The sequence below is a fragment of the Engystomops pustulosus genome, chromosome 2, assembly GCF_040894005.1.
Source record: "Engystomops pustulosus chromosome 2, aEngPut4.maternal, whole genome shotgun sequence".
In the NCBI taxonomy this organism is placed as follows: Eukaryota; Metazoa; Chordata; class Amphibia; order Anura; family Leptodactylidae; genus Engystomops; species Engystomops pustulosus.
The window spans coordinates 254,217,535-254,239,066 of NC_092412.1; the positions used below are offsets into that span (position 1 = coordinate 254,217,535).

A 21,532-nucleotide genomic window follows, 5' to 3' on the forward strand; every position below is an offset into this window, starting at 1 on the left:
TAGATAGATAGGAGACAGATAGATTGATAGATAGATAGATAGGAGATAGATAGATAGGAGATAGATAGGAGATAGATAGATAGATAGGATATAGATAGATAGATAGATAGATAGATAGATAGATAGATAGGAGATAGATAGATAGATAGATAGGAGATAGATAGATAGATAGATAGATAGATAGATAGATAGGAGATAGATAGATAGGAGATAGATAGGAGATAGATAGATAGATAGATAGATAGATAGATAGATAGGAGATAGATAGATAGATAGGAGATAGATAGATAGATAGATAGATAGATAGATAGGAGATAGATAGATAGATAGATAGATAGATAGATAGGAGATAGATAGATAGATAGATAGATAGATAGATAGATAGATAGATAGGAGATAGATAGATAGGAGATAGATAGATAGATAGATAGATAGATAGATAGATAGATAGGAGATAGATAGACAGATAGATAGATAGATAGGAGATAGATAGATAGGAGATAGATAGATAGGAGATAGATAGATAGGAGATAGATAGATAGGAGATAGATAGATAGATAGATAGATAGATAGGAGATAGATAGATAGATAGATAGATAGGAGATAGATAGATAGATAGATAGATAGATAGAAGATAGATAGATAGATAGATAGGAGATAGATAGATAGATAGATAGATAGATAGATAGGAGATAGATAGATAGATACTAGACTTAGTATGTTATAGGTTTCTAGTATCCTCCTTGTGTTTTCACCTTCTAAAAGCTTCAGGAATATAAATCATTTCTTGTCAGAGACCTGACCCCGTGTCCACAAGAGCCGGCAAAAATAGCATTGTCCTTGTCCTATGAAGCGGTAGCTGCATTATGGACAATGGAAGACCCTCAGGCCATATGTTCTGTCAGATATTCTCAATCCAGGCTTCGTTTTAAGATTTCTTCTATACCAGGAGTGAATTACTGTTTCTTATAGCCACAAATGTAGAGAACATACGGACATCATTGGTTGCAAAATTCTGATCTGGATTTCTAATTGTAACACCCCTGCACCCTATGGCCCCCATCTAAGTGGTAGATTCTGAGGATCAATATGATGTGAACATTCTAAAAAATGGAACATTTCCAAACAATAACCTTTGATATTCTCTCGTTGTAGGTAAAGTTCTGGTGAACAGTGAGATGGGGATGAGTAGGTCGGCCATCCTGGTCGCGGCTTATTTGATGATTTTCCACCACATGACCATCCTCAAGGCCCTAATGACCTTACGCAAGAAACGAGCCATCTACCCCAATGATGGTTTTATCATGCAACTTCGAGAACTCAATGAACAATTACTGGAAGAACGTGAATATTCTGATGGAGGAGATGACGACGATACAAATAGTCAAGGTTCGGTCATAGAAGCCAAGACACACTCTATAGTTGTGGAAGAAGAAGATGGACAGAGCAGCATCATGGGAGCCAAAGTCCACTCAATTACCTGTGAGGAAGAGGATACAACTAGCATTATGGGAAGTGCCATGAGCATGGCGGGAAAATCAAGTATTGTGTCCAAGCAGCCAACACTCATTGACGAAGATGAGGAGGAGAAGATCTATGAAGAATGGAGAAGAAAACAAGGACTTCCGCCAAGGGAGATACCAAAGAAAGAAGATGGGCAAGACCTGAAACTTCCAGAAGATGGAGAAGTGAGTGACGACCAACTGAGACAAATGATTTATAACTGGCAGAAGGAAAATGCTAAATATCATGCCCTTGACCCTGGAGATGAGGGAAGTTCCATGATGAGTGGGAGATGTTATTCTCCAAGTGAAAGTAGCGATATTGAAAGTGTCACCTCACAGGAAATTCGGATGTTGAAGCAACAATTTGAAGCAAGTCGAAGAAACCTGATGACCAGAGGACGTTCCGACTCTGTTTCGACTGACAGCACATGGGATATTTGGAACCAGCGGCTTATGGAAATTGAGAAGGAAGCCATAACGAAGAGTGACGAGAAGGACAAGAAGAGGGAGAAGGATATGGATGAGGAAAGTCTCTGCTCGGAAGCAAGCTCCTTGTTCAATTTTTGCAAAAAGAACAAACATAAGTTGACTGCTCTGGAAAGGTGGAAGGTGAAGAGGATTCAGTTTGGGTATCACAAGAAAGACTCTGAAGCATCTGATTCCCAAAACAAAGCGGAGAATGGAGAGAAAAAAGATGAGGATCAAATGAGTCAATCAGATGTAGACGTATCAGCCTACCAGGCGTGGAAGCTGAAGCACCAGAAGAAAGTAGGCAATGAGAATAAGGAGGAAATTGTGGAACTGACCAAAGGTGAAGACACTGCAAGTATCAAACGCAAACAAAGGAGGGCGGAGCTTTTAGAACGTTCTAAGCAGACACTGGAAGAAAGCCAGTCTGTCTGTGGCTGGGATAATGAAAGTTCCATAAGTGGTAGCATCCCGTTATCTGCTCTGTTTCATATTGCACCTACATCTAGCGGTGGGAACGACGCAGCCTCGGTGCTGAGCATGCAAAGCAATAGATCCCGTCAGTCCCAAGCTAGAAGTACCGCTAGCCAAGCACAAGTTCCTACAGTCCTTCCAACAAACTTACCACCCGGGGCAGATGCCATTAACATTGCCGGTATTCAGAACTGGATTGCCAACGTGGTGAACGAAACCATTGCTCAAAAACAGAACGAGATCATGATGATGTCCCGTGCCTCTTCAGCAATGAGCACGGCATCTGGAGATCTTGGAAGAAGAGCAGATGATGAAAGATCCTCCATACTTGGTGCGGCAGGAGGTTCATGCCTCTCAGGTTCAGGTTTTCAGCAACGTGACTTTAAAAGCTCAGACTCCGTATTGTCTTACAATTCTTCCGTCAACTCAGCTGCAGGTATACCGAGTGCCAAGAGGAAAATTAACCAAACAAGCGTCCCACTCTTTGGACTTTATATGGATGATGTGGATCTGAAAAAGCTCAACCAGAAAGAAAATGAAATGCGAGAAGAGTTGACGGAAAAATTGACCCAATACCGGAAAGAAAAAGTAGTCACTGATAACATGCGGAGCTATACCTACAGAAAGAAGAAGGCCAAAGGTACAGAAGAAGATGAAGAAGAAGACAAAGGAAGTGCTCTAAGCTCAAAATTCCAAAGTTCTCGATTGTCCTCAAACCAAGAATGGAAAAAATCTGAAAAAACCTCCTATTTGGGTAATCTTGGTCATTCCTCCAGCGCCAACTCCACAAGTTCAGATTTGGATACGAATATAAGTAAATGGCTCAGTGGTGTAAACACAGAAAGGACGTCAGTGTCTCGGAATGAAAGATCTTATGAGAGGTCGAGAAAGTCAGAACGTGAGCAAGAAATGGATTCTCAAGTCAATGGCTACTCCAGGAAGTCATCGGAGTGGGAGAAAGATGGTTCTTCATCATTTCAGAGCTACAGAGACACAACCAGGTCCGCTTCAAGATTTTCAATGTCTTCTGAAGAAGAGTACGATCATTCCCGGCGCACTAAGGTCTACGGATCCCAAAGCCCTGAGCCCTATCTTAGTGACCACTCTCAAGAAGGAAATAGGTTGGGAGATGCGGATCTTCTGAGCACAAGACAGCCTAGGAGAAGTTACTTAGAGGATGGTGAAGATTCGAACATCTCTGACACGGTGGATCTGGGCTCCAAGAGAAAATTTACTTCAAGGCTCAACACTGATGATGATGACGAGAAGAGTGACCCCTTAGAAAGTAGCAGCTCTGGAGGAAGATGGTCTCGGAACAGAAAGACCAAAGAAGAAACAGAAGACATGGATGATGATGACGTCATTGCAGCATGGAGGAGCCGACAGGAGGAGATGAAGACGAGGCTCAGGAGACGCAAGGAGGAGGATTAAGGATTCAAATTGTAATATTGTATCTAGAAGTCCTCCTGGACACAGTAGATTAGAAGGAAATACATGCAATAACTGAAGCCGACTTTGCATTTTCGAGCTCCCCAGTCTTCCATTACTGCTCGTTGTGCCCTTTAAGCCCCATTGCCTTTTTTTAAACAAGTCTTAAAGGCATTTTCCGATTTTAAGTAGAAAAAGTTCTGTAAAAAAAAAGTGTATAAAATTCTACATTTTTTATTTTAGTTACAAGATCTCTGCTTGCTGTCAGTGAATAAGAACATTCTTGTTTTCCATTTGAAGGCAATGACCCTGCTATTGTCCCGCTCTCGGCTGAGAAGTGGAGACAATGTTATCCAATCTAGACAATGCTCTATAAGCTTAACATATTGTCAGGACACATCTAAGGTAGCTTGCTTCAATGTATTAGTGTTTAGTATTTAGCTCACAGAGCACTGCCTAGTCTGGATACATAGGATACGGCTTCTGAATAGAAACATGGGTACTGCCTAGGCCAGACAATGCTCTATGAGCCAAACGACTTTGACTGCCGATTAATACATTGTGCAACTGCTGCTGATGTGTTTAGCTCACAGAGCATTGCCTAGACTGGATACAATTGTCTCCACTTTTCAGCTGCTCTGGTTCCAGACTGTTTAGTTCACAGAACATTGCCTAGACTGGATACATTTGTCTCCACTTTTCAGCTGAGTGCAGGACTAGCTATGTCAAGGGTTGTTAGAATATATCGTTCTGGTTCCAGGCTGTTTAGCTCACAGAGCATTGTGCAGACTGGATACTATTGTCTCTACTGAGAAGAGTTCTAACTATGTACAGGTTTGATACAATGAATCAGTATGAAGCTCAGGCTTTTTGGCTCACAGAGCATTGTGTGGATGTGATACAGTTGTCTCCAATTCTCAGGTGAGAAGGGGAAAAGTTATGTAAAGGGTTAGTGCTTTTAAATATATCTAACAGGGTTGTCATTCACTGACAGCAATCAGAAATGTTAAAAACTGGCGAGGAATTGAAACAGAAACTGTTTACATAAAGTACATTGATTTAGCTCCATTTATAGAACAATGGAAAATCCCTTAGAGCAATCTGAACCAAACAATATTGTAATATAGAATAATCTAGTCCATTATGCTTCCACCCATAAGCCAGAATCTGTGACCCTATGTATAACTACAGTGTTGTACGGCAGGTTCTCCATCTTGCATTATGTTGGATCCTCAGAATACAATAATATGACCAAGCAATGATAAAAAAGTGTTGGCTTTCAGGAGCTGCCTGACACCAGGAAATTGCTCTCTCCTTCCCCTTCAATGAAGCATCCAGCAAATTAAATAGGAAAAGAAGAAGCGACTGTTACTTTTATTTGACCTTGTTATTAAATTTCTTCATTTTGTGTTGCAAAATTTTTAAATGTCCCTCCTCTGCCCAATAATAAAATGATACAGTGCTCAGAAAGTTCCTCTGCTCTTTACGTGGTGTTTTGGACTAATATATATATATAAAATATGGCAAGTGTTTACCGTAGCTATTGTGGAGTGATGTAGGGGGTCATATTTACCCAAAAAGGAACCTATGCAATTACAGGGTGATGTCATCTGAGGTCCTTTACCCACTAACATTTGCAAAATGTACCCCATGTATGTAGCTGATCACAAACAATCACTGTAGCCTGCATGACGACTGCAGTGATTTCATGTGATCAGATACATACATGGGGTAGATTTTGTAAAATGTTAGTGGGTAAAGGAAGTTAGGTGACATCACCCAGGTCACATGATATGGTGAGAAGGAGGCAGCATGGGGAGGAGTAGAAGGTGAGCAAGAATGGGAGGACACGCCCCCTCTGACTGCTACAAGTTGATTTGTATGGGGAAGTAAGGGAAAATTTTTATCTAAAAGAAGGGAGGCATTTAGTCAATAGGGAACCTGTCACTAGGTGTATTTGTGAAAAATGTGGCGACAGGTTCTCTGAAAAGCAATGGCAAAGGAGGGAGGAATACATTTAATTCTCTGTCATTGGTAGTGGAGCTATAAATTAGGGGGCCCTCAGATATAACATTGCAGGTGCCTGGGAAATACCCCCTGGAATTTACAGGTACAAGAGATGACTTCCTTGTCACTTCCTCTGTTACTTTATGTACAATCCAACGTCTTCTGTATCTACTTGGATTGGTACATACAATGGAGAACGAGCACAAATGTATCTAAATTCTACATTGTAGCGTTCCAAAGGAATGCTGGGACAAAGAGAGATCTAAAATATGGGAAGGTGAATTATATAACTATATATATAGATGTATAGTATATAGACTATGTGATTTTCATTCCAAGCCAATGGAGAACACCAAAAAGAACACCCACCAGTCGGAACGCCGTATCCTTTATAAAACACAATGGGGCAGATTTACTTACCCGGCCCATTCGCGATCCAGCGGCGCGTTCTGTGCGGTGGATACAGGTTTTCAGGCGATTCACTAAGGCAGTTCCTCCGACGTCCACCAGGTGGCGCTGCTGCGCTGAAGACCATCTGAACGCGCTGGAGTTCACGATCCTATTCCTGGTGAAGGTAAGCGTGTGTCCCGCAACACTTTTTTTTTTTTAAATGCAGCGGTTTCTCCGAATCCGTCGGGTTTTCGTTCGGCCACGCCCCCCGATTTCCGTCGCGTGCATGCCGGCGCCGATGCGCCACAATCCGATCGCGTGCGCCAAAAACCCAGGGCCATTCAGGAAAATTGGCACGAATTGGAAATATTCGGGTAACACGTCAGGAAAACGCAAATCGGGCCCTTAGTAAATGACCCCCAATGTCCAGAAGCAGGTGACACACATTTGGTGTCTCTCGTCATCCGCCTGAACTTCTGCTTTTCTTATTTTCTGCTGTTTTTTGATGTTCTTTCCCTGACAAGGCCCCTAGATTGCCGTGAACCACAGCCGGGGAGATCTGATGTTCAATTAGGCGAGAAGGAACTTGCAGTAAAGAAAGGAGAAGGCAGGAGCTCGCAGAAGGAGATAACGATCTCCGTCCCCCCTCCCTTCTATCTGGAGTAAGAGGATTAGCTCAACTTTTTTTTTTTTAGTACTGCGGCAGTAATGCAAGGAAATATCTCAGCCCTGTCACAACCGGCAAGAAAACAGTAGGGTGGATGGGGAACAAAACTTGCCTGTCCTCCATCTATGCCACCTGCTTATTACCGCACCAATGTATCCGTGTACCGGAGCCGGGGCTGAGACTCGTGGACTAATAGATCACCATTCATGGCCCCGTACAATGTATGTTACTGGAAAAGCTTTGATTTTGAGATGTAATCCTAAAAGGACAAGCAGCAAAGCTCCGTTTTCATTCTTCAGTCCTGTGGACTTGCTATAAAGTCAAGAGCAGCCACAAAAGGCCATAAAAATTACATCTATTTTTGGATAATTTTGATAAATTTTGGTGAAATCAGACAATTATTTGACAGCTATGATGACTTACTAAATAATAAGGGGAAGAAATAATTGTATGTATAAATTCCCCTCTCCTATGCCCCAACATCATCACACACGACTTAGATCTTGGCTCAGACTTGTGATCCTACTATGACCATATTTTAAGAAGTAAGTTTGGTACTCTAGAAAGATTAGAGACTTGGTGGCTATATATAATTTATAAAGCTGAGTGTATGTGTGTGTACATATAAGTGTGTATGTATGTATCTATATATGTGTGTGTATATATAAGTTTGCATGTATGTGTGTATCTATATATGTGTGTGTATATGTGTGTATATATGTATGTGTGTATGTATGTACAGGCGGTCCCCTACTTAAGGACACCCGACTTACAGACGACTCATAGTTACAGACGGACCCCTCTGCCCACTGTGACCTCTGGTGAAGCTCTCTGGAGGCTTTACTATAGTCCCAGACTGCAATGATCAGCTGTAAGATGTCTGTAATGAAGCTTTATTGATAATCCTTGGTCCAATTACATCAAAAAAATTTTAACTCCAATTGTCACTTGGGCAAAAAAAAAAAATTTGTCTGGAGCTACAATGATAAAATATACAATTCCGACTTACATACAAATTCAACTTAAGAACAAACCTACAGAACCTATCTTGTACGTAACCCGGGGACTGCCTGTATCTATATATGTATGTATATGTGTGTGTATGTATATGTGTGTGTGTATGTATGTATGAGTGTATGTGTTTGTATGTATGTATATGTGTGTGTTTATGTATGTATGAGTGTATGTGTTTGTGTGTGTGTGTATGTATGTATGTGTCCACTAAAGGAAGCTGCACCGTTGTGTTTACAATCACCAAATGTTGCACAGCCGCTCTCTGTGATGTCTACGACCAGGGTTTGAGTCTAAATTTTCACCCTGCGGTTTCCAAAATCCACTTATTGCCCTCCATATACAGGAGCCATTGTCTGCTGCTGCTGCTGTGGCAGTTGGAAGCTGAGCCGTGATTGGTTGCTGTTCTGCCACAGGTCATTAATATGAGCTCTGATTGGTTACTATAGGCAATGAGAATAAGATGCTTATGTGTGAGGTAAGATGCATAGGGATACACAGATAGGGGGTAAAACTGTTCCAGTTGCCCATGGAAACCAGATCAGAGATCAGCTGTAATTTTATAAACAGCTGTGGGAAAATCTGATTGGTTGCCATGGGCAGCTAAAACAGTTCTGCGCTCAGAAACTTCTGATAAATCTCCCCATAGACAAAGTGACAGTAAGAGACACTCACTGAAAGAGACGGTCAGAGAGAGTCACTGAAATAGACAGTCTAAGACAGTCATTGAAAGAGATGGTCAGAGACAGTCATTCACAGAGACGGTCAGAGACAGTCACTCACAGAGACGGTCAGAGACAGTCAGTGACAGGCAGAAAGCACACTGAGCGAGTCAGATAGAGAAATACATATAAAATAATTTTGTTAACCATTTCTATTTTGTTATAGCGTAACAGCAGTTATTTCCTATCCTGGGCAGTATAAAAAGCTAGTATATATATATAAATATATATATATATATATATATATATATATATATATATATACACATATATAAATATAATCAAAATAGGGCCATTTAGTGCAGCTCCCAGCCCCCACCTTTGTGCTCCTGTACAGCGCCTCCCTCCTGCTCCTTCACAGAACAGAGGTCACAGCCTGGTGAACTGACCTCAGTGGGGGAGGGAGGAACTGTACAGGAGCAAAAAAGTGGGGGCTGAGAGCTGAGGAGTGTGCAACACAAATAGGTCCATGTTGTTTTTTGAAATGCATCCAAACCAAAGCCCAACTCGTGGGACTACACAGAGGATTCTGTTAGGGTGCAAGGTAAGTTATAACACACAATTATATATGCGTCGAGAAAGAAGAAAGGCAGATGTGCAATACAGGTGTAATGGGCTCCTGTAAACAGTCCTTGTTGACAGGTTCCCTTTAAAAATGGAGTAAAATAAAAACTTACAAAAAGATCCAACAGCCTCTGTCTAGGCCTTTGTCTTTCCTCTCTCACTCCTCCCCTCTCCATAGACATACATGGAGAGCTGTAATCTGATAGTTTAGTAAAGACCGAGCTTCAGTTCAGGAGGGAGAAAGTGGAAAGGAGCCTTATAGGTGGAGAAAGACGCCTTTTGCTCTGATAAGATATGGTACAGATTCTGACACTCGCTTGTTCTATTGATTAACTAGAAGATGAACTATATTTAATAGCTCCTACACAGAAGCCTGACCATAGGTGACCCGTCAGGGAGGTGAAGGTTCACCTTTCTACACTTTCCACTGTAAAATATTGTCTCCAAAGTTATATGCAAATCAGCTGGAGAGAGTCTCTTTTTGCTGGAACTTGAGTCAGGCTGTAAGCAGACTGCAATAACTTTGGCTCTACAGAATCTACAACCATGCTTCTGGTGTCGTTTTAAAGATGAAAACGCAATACAGGCAGTCCCCGGGTTACATACAAGATAGGGTCTGGAGGTTTGTTCTTAAGTTGAATTTGTATGTAAGTCAAAACTGTATATTTTATAATGGAAGTTCTAGACAACTTTTTTTCTTTTGCCCCAGTGACAATTGGAGTTTCAAAATTTTTGGTGTAATTGGACCAAGAATTATCAATAAAGCTTCATTACAGACACCTTACAGCTGATCATTGCAGTCTGGGACTATAGTAAAGCATCCAGAGAGCTGTACCAGAGGTCACATGGGGCAGAGGGGTCCGTCTGTAACTATGGGTTGTCTGTAAGTCGGGTGTCCTTAAGTAGGGGACCGCCTGTAGTATCACAGACATAGTTGGAAAAGTGAGCTGCAGATAAAGATTCCCGCAACGTCTTTAACTGCCTTTGTCTAAGGTTTTATTACACAGAACCACAATTCTGATGCGATTTTGAAATCCATTCACATCTTTAAAACAACACCAGAACCATGGTTTTAGGTGCTACAGAGCCCAAGATAGAGGTGTTTGAGTCGATAAATTTTCGTCACTCTCTAACGAACGGCAACCATTGAAATCAATAGGGCAGAACTGTGGGGTCCCAGACCCCAGACCTATACATTATATCACCGCTTATTAGTCTACGTCATCTGCAGTTCCCATAACACATGAATGGCGCAGAAGATTCCAGTATAAAACCGGCCCATTATATCGTTCTAATTAATGAGCCCCCAATTAAGAAGTAACAGTCCAAGAAGGGTGAAATAACCTCCGGCGTGAGCACAACGAGCCCGGGGATTTTTATATTCATTCTTATGGAAATTCGGCTAATCACGCAGATATCTACTGACTTAAGGACGTTTAGGGGCAACAAGCTGTGACTTTTTAATGATGGAGGAGGATTCTTGATGCCTTCGGAGTGTTATTAGAAGAAGTAGCACTGCAGAGAGGAGACAAATGAGGTTACACCTAGGACAGTTTAAGCAAATGATGGAATAATGGGTCCAACATTCGGGATGCACCTTCCATGGAGGGAAATCTACCACCAGGATTGGCCATAGTAAAGCAGACACACTTACATTATGGTGTGTTACCTGGTCAGGATCTGTTCTTGTTGTAGGTTCTCGAGCCTTGGTTTCTGCCAAAAAACAGGTTTTACAAATATGCAAATGAGCCTAAAGGGCTCTGATCAGGGCCGGCGCCAGCACTGGGCATACAGGGCGAGTGCATGGGCCCAGAGCTGCTGGGGAGGGGGGCACAAAAGTCTGCAAATAAGGAATCCATGGGAGAGATGGGGACTGTATCTAACTGTATCTACCACTAACCTATAAGCGTGTCTGCTTCACTATGAATGAATCTGCTGGTAGATTTCCTTTTAAAGGGAACCTGTGATCAGCAATTGGTCTAATAAACCACTACCTGAATATTGTCAAGCAATGTGACACCTTCAAGTTATAGTTTCTTTCATGGCCCAGGTTGGTGGCATCATCCAGAAAATCAAAATTTGAAGTGAGATGTAAATTGGTTCTATAAAGTCAAGGGGGCGGAGAGTTAAACATTGAAGTCAAGGTGGTGAACGCTGGACGCCTCCTCCACTGTGATTGACATTGTGCTTCGGGAGATCTAGTTAGTGATGTCTCTGGATGCAGGACCATCAATTAGAAAGAAGGGGGGCTTTATGAGGAAGAGAGAGCTTGACTTCAGTGTTAAAATCTCCGCCTCCTTGACTTTATACAACCAATTTACATCTCACTTCAAAGTTGATTATCTGGATGAGACCACCACACTGGGTCATAAGCGAAACATAATCTGGAAGGTGTTCAGCTGCTTTACAACACACTGGTAGTGGTTTATTAGGTCAATTTCTGATGACAGGTTCCCTTTAAGTAACACTAGAGCTAGGACTATTCTTCTTAGTAGATTGGAAATTACATTATAGCAGGGGTGTAAGTTATCACTCAATTAATAAATTCATAAATTAATTAATAAATAGTCTCACATCACTCCTGTGCTTTCCTTCAAAGGTCCGACACTACTTGTAACAGTAAAATTCTCAAACAAGTAAGGCACGTACCGGTTCTCTTAAAATCAGAAGGTTTGTACGCCAGTTTTGATGAATCTGCCGCACTCCACAGGCAGTTTGCACTACTTTTTATAAATATGACAAATTTACTTACCCATCCCCTGCGATCCCGGAAAGTGCATTGTCCAACCAGAATGCACATCTTCCGCGATTCACTAAGATCGTGCGTCCATTTTCCTGCATGTGTCGCTTCCCCGCTCAGGTCCGCAGGAGTTCACCTTCTTATTCCTGGTGCATGTCAGTGCTTGGGTGCAACACAAATTTAAATGTTACATCCTGTGCTCAGTCTGAATCAGACAGATCGTCCGACGGCCACGCCCCAGATTTGTGTCACATGAAAGCCGGGGCCAATGCGCCAAAATCCGATCGTGTGCGGCACAATCCCCAGTTAAATACCTGTCCCAGTGGTGCAAATCCAGAAAATTTTGAAAATCCAATGAAAGTGTTATCGCGGACCCATAGTAAATAAGCCCCAATGTTTTCTGCTGCAGGAGTTGGACCTCTCAGAACCTTCTTCAGCAACGCGTGATTTCCTTCATTTCATTCATCACTCAACCAGCAGCGATTTCCATGCAGGACAATGATCTGCTAGTTCAGCGTGGAAACAGTTAAACCCTTTTTTCCTCCGGTTTTTGCAGAATTGGTGAAAAGTGAAAGTTTTCTGCGTGGAACGGACGGGTTTAACATGAAGTAAAGCTGCTTAGTGGCTGTGACTCCATACACTGTGTAATGTTATTGGAGGCTCTTAATGGGATGACTGGATATATGAGGTATCTGCGGGTATAAGACTCGCCGCCCGGCGCCGCACTGAGGCTTAATGCTGGATTTTATGCCAATGTATGGAGAAAAGGACAATTTCCAGGAGTGAATGAGAAGCTTGCGAGGACTTAGCATATAGAAGGCTATGGAGGCGCTTTAAGAGGAATTTCCACCCAAAATGTATTTATACTCCGATACAATCAGCAGCCGCGTCCGGATAGAAGGAGAACATTCCGAGGAAATCCGACCCCTAAATACATTGTCCATGGTCACAAAATGTGCAACCATAATGCAAAAATAAGTCCCCGAGTCAAGTCCTCGCTCATTGTTATATCTTCTACTGCAAATACTGTGACATCCAACATCAGCACCAGTCACACAGGGGTACAGGGGCTGCAGGGGTACCTGGGAGGGGGGTTCAAAGACCCCTCTGTCATGCATCATAGGCTGCTACTGATCTTGCAGAGTAACGATCATTTGCATATACATATATATATATATATATATATATATCTATCTATCTATCTACACTCACCGGCCACTCTATTAGGTCCACCATGCTAGTAACAGGTTGGACCCCCTTTTGCCTACAGAACTGCCTCAATTCTTCGTGGCACAGATACAACAAGGTGCTGGAAGCTCCTCAGAGATTTTGCTCCATATTGACATGATGGCATCACACAGTTGCCGCAGATTTGTCGGCTGCACATCCATGATGCGAATCTCCCGTTCCACCACATCCCAAAGATGCTCTATTGGATTGAGATCTGGTGACTGTGGAGCCATTTGTGTCCAGTGACCTCATTGTCATGTTCAAGAAACCAGTCTGAGATGCTTCCAGCTTTATGACATGGCGCATTATCCTGCTGAAAGTAGCCATCAGATGTTACAGGGTACATTGTGCTCATAAAGGGATGGACATGGGCAGCAACAATACTCAGGTAGGCTGTGGCGTTACCAAGGGGCCCAAAGACACCATGACACCACCACCACCAGCCTGAGCCGCTGATACAAGGCAGGATGGATCCATGACACCACCACCACCAGCCTGAGCCGCTGATACAAGGCAGGATGGATCCATGACACCACCACCACCAGCCTGACCCGCTGATACAAGGCAGGATGGATCCATGACACCACCACCAGCAGCCTGAGCCGCTGATACAAGACAGGATGGATCCATGACACCACCACCACCAGCCTGAGCCGCTGATACAAGGCAGGATGGATCCATGACACCACCACCACCAGCCTGACCCGCTGATACAAGGCAGGATGGATCCATGACACCAGCACCAGCCTGAGCCGCTGATACAAGGCAGGATGGATCCATGACACCACCACCACCAGCCTGACCCGCTGATACAAGGCAGGATGGATCCATGACACCACCACCAGCAGCCTGACCCGCTGATACAAGGCAGGATGGATCCATGACACCACCACCACCACCAGCCTGACCCGCTGATACAAGGCAGGATGGATCCGTGACACCATCACCACCAGCCTGACCCGCTGATACAAGGCAGGATGGATCCATGACACCACCACCACCAGCCTGAGCCGCTGATACAAGGCAGGATGGATCCATGACACCACCACCACCAGCCTGAGCCGCTGATACAAGGCAGGATGGATCCATGCTTTCATGTTGTTGACGCCAAATTCTGACCCTACCATCCGAATGTCGCAGCAGAAATCGAGACTCATCAGACCAGGCAACGTTTTTCCAATCTTCTACTGTCCAATTTCGATGAGCTTGTGCAAATTGTAGCCTCAGTTTCCTGTTCTGGCACCCGGTGTGGTCTTCTGCTGCTGTAGCCCATCTGCCTCAAAGTTGGACGTACTGTGCGTTCAGAGATGCTCTTCTGCCTACCTTGGTTGTAACAGGTGGTGATTTGAGCCACTGTTGCCTTTCTATCAGCTCGAACCAGTCTGCCCATTCTCCTCTGACCTCTGGCATCAACAAGGCATTTCCGCCCACAGAACTGCCGCTCACTGGATGTTTTTTCTTTTTTGGACCATTCTCTGTAAACCCTAGAGATGGTTGTGCGTGAAAATCCCAGTAGATCAGCAGTTTCTGAAATAATCAGACCGGCCCTTCTGGCACCAACAACCATGCCACGTTCAAAGGCCACAAATCACCTTTCTTCCCCATACTGATGCTCGGGAGAACTGCAGGAGATTGTCTTGACCATGTCTACATGCCTAAATGCACTGACTTGCCGCCATATGATTGGCTGATTAGAAATGAAGTGTTAATGAGCAGTTGGACAGGTGTACCTAATAAAGTGGCCGGTGAGTGTATATATAATACTCTGCATTCAGGTGCATCATGGGCGGGGCTAAAACGTTCAGTGCACTCTGTCAATCAAGTTTGAATGAGGTGCTGAGTGATGATCACTGCTATAAGTCTACCAATTGGACTGGGTTTGTCCTCTGGTTTAACTCATTCATGGATGAGGCTGTAAGGCGTAGGAAGGTGGGGACCCTCAGTTTAGCAGTGGGTCACTCCCATATAATAATAATAATTCTTTATTTATATATCGCCTACAGAATACGCAGTGCTGCACAAAGCATGTCAAATCGGTCCCTGTCCCCTTGGGGCTCACAATCTAAACAACCTACCAGTATGTTTTGGAGTGTGGGAGGAAACCGGAGGACCTGGAGGAAACCCACGCAAACACGGAGAGAACATACAAACTCCCATATAGGTGCGGGAAACAGTCAGCAGGGAGGAAAAGGCAATAACTTTGCAGGAACTAGGGGTCACAGCATTAGAAAGGTTGAGAACCACTGCTGTAGGGCGTGAACAAACATGGATTGGATGGGGATTTAAAACTAGGTGTGTGCGCTGGCCCTTTAAGGAGCAGCAGATGTATGTTGGTAAGTTACCTATAGGTGGCACTAGAGAGGCAGATTGTCATTCTATGAAATGGCTAATTTGGATAATATTTCCCATGGTTCATTGCAAGTTAATTCTCCATGATCAGAAGCCCCCCGAGTCTCACCAGGAGAGTTGCGTCAGTTTTATACTTGACTCAAATTTCCGTATTCACCTCTAATGGGAGAGGCTGGTCCTTTTTATAAAGACCCCCTGAGATGACTAGAGGGGGTGTTTTTGGCCATTGGGTGACCCCTTTTTGAGGTGGCCAAACATCTAGATCTAAGTGAAAGCCAAGAGCGTTTGAGCCGTTTTTGCTCCTCGGCAAAGGGACCCCATTGGAGGGTCTTCTGGCTTGAGGGTTTAAGGACCCATCTCTTATTTGAATGGACCTTTGTATGCACCGCATCCTTCTGTGATGTAAAGCAAATGGGACCCCTACGTTAAAGGACTGTATGTAAATGAGCCTGAGGGGCTCCGGGCTCTATAGGTGTTAATGGACAGTCTTTCATCCTGGTGGTAGATACAAAATTACAAATCGCAAACAAAAGTCAATAAACAATAAACACAAAAAATAAAAATTCCCTTATATTTCTATCATGGGATAAATCCCTGTTTACTGACACGAGACGCTGCCTAATTGTCGCTGGCGAGGTTTCCGGTTGATCTCCACTTGTTGCCTATTGATCTGTGTCCTGTAGCAGATAACAGAGCACTTTAGGAGCTGGAAATTATCTGAAATATATTTTGTGACAACTAATGAAAAGCATAATTACTGCTCGTAGCAAAAAAAAAAATCAATGCGGGTGTCAGCGAGCGAGTAACGTGGCTAATGTCACCCGGAGAGAGGGAGAGCGAGGGAGTCTGGGAAAATCCTCCGCATACATTGTAAGCCTTGCCTGCGGTGAGGATCTGTTACATTGTATTCCGATGATTCCTGTAATTGCTAACCGATAATCAGGTGCTAAGAAAGTTATATAGGAAATCACAGGGGCCGCGGACGATGAAGCTTTTATGGAGGGTTTACAGCTGTTCCTGGTTTATGGTTAGGATTCTGGCAGCCGGTGACATACACACGTGTTCCCAATAACATCTCATACACAGATGGAAGTTCTGCCTGTAATGTTATATCACAGGACCCCCCTCCATCGATAAGCACTGGCTGCAGAATCTGTAAACCTATCATCTTTGGTAAGTGTCTCTTGTTTGGCTAATTCAATGGAATCTCCTGGAAACCATCAGCAAGCTGATATTAAAGGAGACCTACCATCAAAATCCATCCTGATAAACCAGGGACATTACTCATAGATCCAGGCACCGGGACTGTGGTATCTTCTTATATTTGTTATCCATGGCCTCCTTCCTTCTAGAATCAACTTAACTTAAAATTATGCTAATGAGCCTGAGACGTGCCATAGCTTCACAGGCTGTTACACTGTCTCCACCTCTCTCGTAGCACTTAGCACTGTGTGGGAGGGGCAAGGGTTCCTGCTAACAGCCTGAGAAGCCAGAACATGGAGGGGCTTTGGTAACCCTCCCCAGAGCCCTTCCGGCTCATTAGCATGATTTTAAAAGTTGATTTTAGAAGGAAGGAGGCCATGGATAACAAATATAAGAAGATACCACAGTCCCGGTGCCTGGATCTATGAGTAATGCCCCTGGGTTATCATGTTTGATTCTGATTTCCTCTAAGCTCCTTACGGCTCTTTAACAATCAATCAGTCCCATATAACATGGTAGAGGTGGCGGTCCTCCTATCCTCGTAGACCCCTGTGCAGCTTTAGGGATTGCACACTGCACATTATGCAGGTAGCCCCATTCTCTGATGTAGAAGTTTTGTTCAAATTCCTCACCAAATATAAGCCAGAAATCAAAAGTATCACAAAAAAAATCACTTATAGTACACTCATAGTAATAATGCTCCCAGCTTAAAGGGAAACTGTCAGGAAAAAACATATTTTTAAAAACTACTATGGCAAAGTTGTGCAACCATCCCTAAATTTTTCCCCGTAATGCCTATAAACTTTCACATGCTGTTCCTAAAGTTATCTAATCATGGATGCAAATCACCCCATGTGAGACTGCGTCCTCCGTGCTGAGTCCGGCATATTCATATGTCTCCTCCACAGCCACACATGAGGGAGGGGGAATGAGGGAGCGGATTTCTCTTCAACAAGTCAAATACAGCCAACGTTTTTCTCATTCCTGAGGGAGAAGGGAGCTGATATCTCTTCAACCATTCACACAGAGCCACTGTATCTCATTCCTGAGGGAGGGGGGAAATGAGTGAACTGATTTCTCTTCAGCGAGACACACACAGTCAATGTCTCTCTCATTCCTGAGCGAGGGGGGAATGAGGGAACTGATTTCTCTTCAGCGAGACATACACAGCCAATGTCTCTCATTCCTGAGGAAGGGGGGAACGAGGGAGCCTATTACTTTTCACAGAGTCACACACAGCCAACGTCTTTTGCATTTCTGCGGTAGAGGGGAATGAGCAAGCTGATTTCTCTTCGGTGAGTCACACACAGCCAAACCCTCTCTCATTCTTGAGGGAGAAGGGAATAAGGGAGCTGATTTCTCTTCAGCGAATCATACACAGCCAACTCCTCTCTCATTCTTGAGGTAGAAGGGAATAAGGGAGCTGATTTCTCTTCAGCGAGTCACACACAGCCAACTCCTCTCTCATTCTCGAGGGAGAAGGGAATAAGGGAGCTGATTTCTCTTCAGCCAGTCACACACAGCCAATGTCTCTCTCTCATTCTAGAGGGAGAAGGGAATAAGGGAGCTAATTTCTCTTCAGCCAGTCACACACAGCCAATGTCTCTCTCTCATTCTAGAGGGAGAAGGGAATAAGGGAGCTGATTTCTCTTCAGCCAGTCACACACAGCCAAAGTCTCTCTCTCATTCTAGAGGGAGGTCAGAATGAGGGAGCTGATTTCTCTTCAGCGAGTCACACAGCCAACTCCTCTCTCATATCAGAGGGAGGTCGGAATGAGGGAGCTGGGCGGATTGAAGAGAAAACATGCACCTTGTGAAACTCCTGCCAATGTGACAGCAACTTTTAGTGATTTTAGCTTGACCTGAGATGTGGATTTTGATACAAAAAATAAAAAGACACAATAAAAGACTTTTGTAAAAACCTACTAGTGGGTACAATTAACTTCACCTAAACCCTGTCATGTGCTCTGGTGCAGCCCCTGGGTTTTCTGGGCTGTGATGACATCATTGACCCACATTCTCCTGAGCTACAGGTCCGTAGTAGCCAGTATGATACGGGGGCACATGGCGCAGGGGGCTATAAGCTCCAGTCATTTACCAGTTTTGATCAAAAAGCAAACCCTCAGTCCCCTCCCCAGGGGGCGCTTCTATACAAGCCACAAAGTGACTGTTTTCTCCAAATATACAATATTTTTCAATAATATTTTTTCAATCCTGCATGAAAACACGTGCACTGAGGCCCGACATTATATATCCCACATCCTCTATAAACGTCTGACAACTATTCACAACATATTAAAACAAGTAACAGAACTTTATTTGTCCTCATGGGTAAATATTCTGAACATCCTTAAAATAAAGAAGATTTAAAGGAAATCTACCACCAGGATGAAGGAGTATAAACCAAGCGCACTTACATGCTGGTGTGTGACCCCTCTGGCAGGATCCGCACTTATTTTATGCCCTTGCTTTTATGAAAAAAATGCTTTACAAATTATGCAATTGAGCCTAAGGGGCTCCGGGTCCCATAGCTGTTAATGGAGCCCCTCAGGCTCATTTGCATTATTTTTAAAGCCTTATTTTGTAAAAACAAGAGTATAAGGAGCTAAAATAAGAGCAGATCCCGCTAGAGGGGGCACAGACCAGCAGGTAAGTGCGCTTGGTTTACAATCCTTCATCCTGGTGGTAGATGCCCTTTAACAAAAAGAAGAAGGAAGAAAAACAGGAAGAAGAGAAAAATAGTGGAAAAGTGGGGAAAAAAAACAACTAAAAAAAATAATAAAACTCAGGCTGAGACAGGAAAAAGAGGGGAAGAAGTTCCCTCCTCTGTGTCACACATGACCCTGATCCCGGAATAATCCGGCTGCATTTTAGAAGATAAGCGCGGACTCTGTGGCGGATTTAGTTTTTAATTTACAGGTGTGGGTCTGCGGTGCGGTCTCCAGCCGGCGGTGGGCTCTCGGCCTGGGGGATTGCATTGCAGACGTCTTTTCAGCTTATTGTGTGGGAAGATTTGAGAATGTGCCAAATACATCTGACAGTCCTGCTGTCTAATCATAAGGTAGGACGCCGCACGGGCCGCGCTCACACGAGATGGCGTTTTCCTCTTTGCTATTAGCTCAAGCACAGCTCAGCATCTTCGTGTTATAAAACCACAGTCCCCTCTAATGGAAAATATATTGTATTGGCAGAAAAAAAAAAAACATCCCCTTCATTGCGTTCCAGCCGTTCTCCGGCGGGATGAACTGAAAAATTATTTAAAAATTTTGTACAGCGGTTTCTACGCTTGTCTTACCTGGAAATGCAGCTCTTCAAAGGCTCATTGGAGGACGTGTATCTTTATTGACATCTATTTTTCTCTGTTTATTTTGCAGGTTTTTTGCTTATTGGGACATTTTTGGTGCATTTTACCAGGGTCTTAAGAAGAAAGCATGTGGGCGTGTCGGTGGCAGTGTTCCTAAATGTATCTTTCCAAGACAGGTGTTTTATGAGTTCTGAAACTTTTTGGAGAGCAAATTAGAGACTCTGTAGGTGCAAAACTACCGTATTTTTCGGACTATAAGGCGCAAAAAAAAATCCTTTGATTTTCTCAGAAATCAAAGGTGCGCCTTATATTCCAGTGCGCCTTATATATGAACCGTACTTACAGACAACAGCTGCTTTGAACTGTGCACAGGTCTGCCACCTGCTGGTCATTCATCCTTATAATCCGGTGCGCCTTATAATCCAGTGCGCCTTATATATGAACCGTACTTACAGACAACAGCTGCCTTGTACTGTGCACAGGTCTGCCACCTGCTGGTCATGCATCCTTATAATCAGGTGCGCCTTATAATCCGGTGCGCCTTATATATGAACCTAGACATTTAGGCAGGCATTTATTGATGGTGCGCCTTATACTCCAGTGCGCCTTATAGTCCTAAAAATACGGTAAGTTAAACTTCCCCCATTTATAATTCCATACATGCACCTAAAATGTTGCAAATGAAAACAAAAGATACAGGTGCCCCAGTGTGTGTTATAGCTGAGATGTACCAGAGATGAAGTGTATCATTGGGGGACATGTATCTTAATTTCGACCTGTTATTTTCTCTTCTTTTTGTGTGTTTTTTTTTTTTTTTTTTTTTAATTGGGACTTTTTGGGTGCATTGTTGCGACTATCATAGTTATACAGTTGAAAAAAAGACATGTCCATCAAGTTCAACCAAAAGGGTCTTAATAAGTTAGCCCGGGGGTGTGTCTTTTGTAGTGTTTCTAAATGTATCTTTCCAAGGCAGATGTTTTCTTTTTTATAGGATATTAGAGACTTTTTAGGTGCAAAATGAAGTACAACTGACCCCATGCGTAGTTCCATACATGCACCTAAAAATTTTTTTTAAACATTAAAAAAACATGCAAAACAGAGACAAAAAAAAAAAGATAAGAAACCTTCTGAACCCACAAGCCTCTCACTCAGCCAAACCAGTTCCCTACGCTGTACTGAGGAGACCCAATCAGGTGGAAACATTGTACAGTTGGGAATCTGTTTCTTCTGGAATAGATATACAGGTATTGAATTTGTATGTAAGTCGGAACTGTATATTTTATAATTGTTACCCCAGACAAAAAAAATGTTGTTCTCTGTGACACATGGATTGTAAAATTGTTGGACCGTCATTAGAACCAGGATAACAATATAGCTTACTTGTCGACACCTTTGATAACCGTTACAGCTGATCGTTGTAGCCTAAGGCTAAAGTACAGTAAATTACCAACAGTGAATTTAGAAAGATAC

The 21,532-nt window shown here is 43.3% G+C and overlaps 1 protein-coding gene and 1 long non-coding RNA gene across 7 annotated transcripts in view; one reads left to right on the top strand and one right to left on the bottom strand.

Annotated features, from left to right (window-relative positions):
- STYXL2 (serine/threonine/tyrosine interacting like 2) overlaps positions 1-5,345 on the top strand; it is a 65,335-nt gene extending 59,990 nt beyond the window's left edge. Inside the window, exon 6 of the mRNA XM_072138891.1 lies at positions 1,156-5,345. Within this exon, the coding sequence (XP_071994992.1) occupies positions 1,156-3,878 (2,723 nt within the window). The 3' untranslated portion in view covers positions 3,879-5,345. The remainder of the gene's footprint in view (positions 1-1,155) is intronic.
- Positions 1-21,532, bottom strand: part of LOC140119651 (uncharacterized) — a 65,731-nt gene that overhangs the window by 31,680 nt on the left and 12,519 nt on the right. The window lies entirely within an intron of this gene.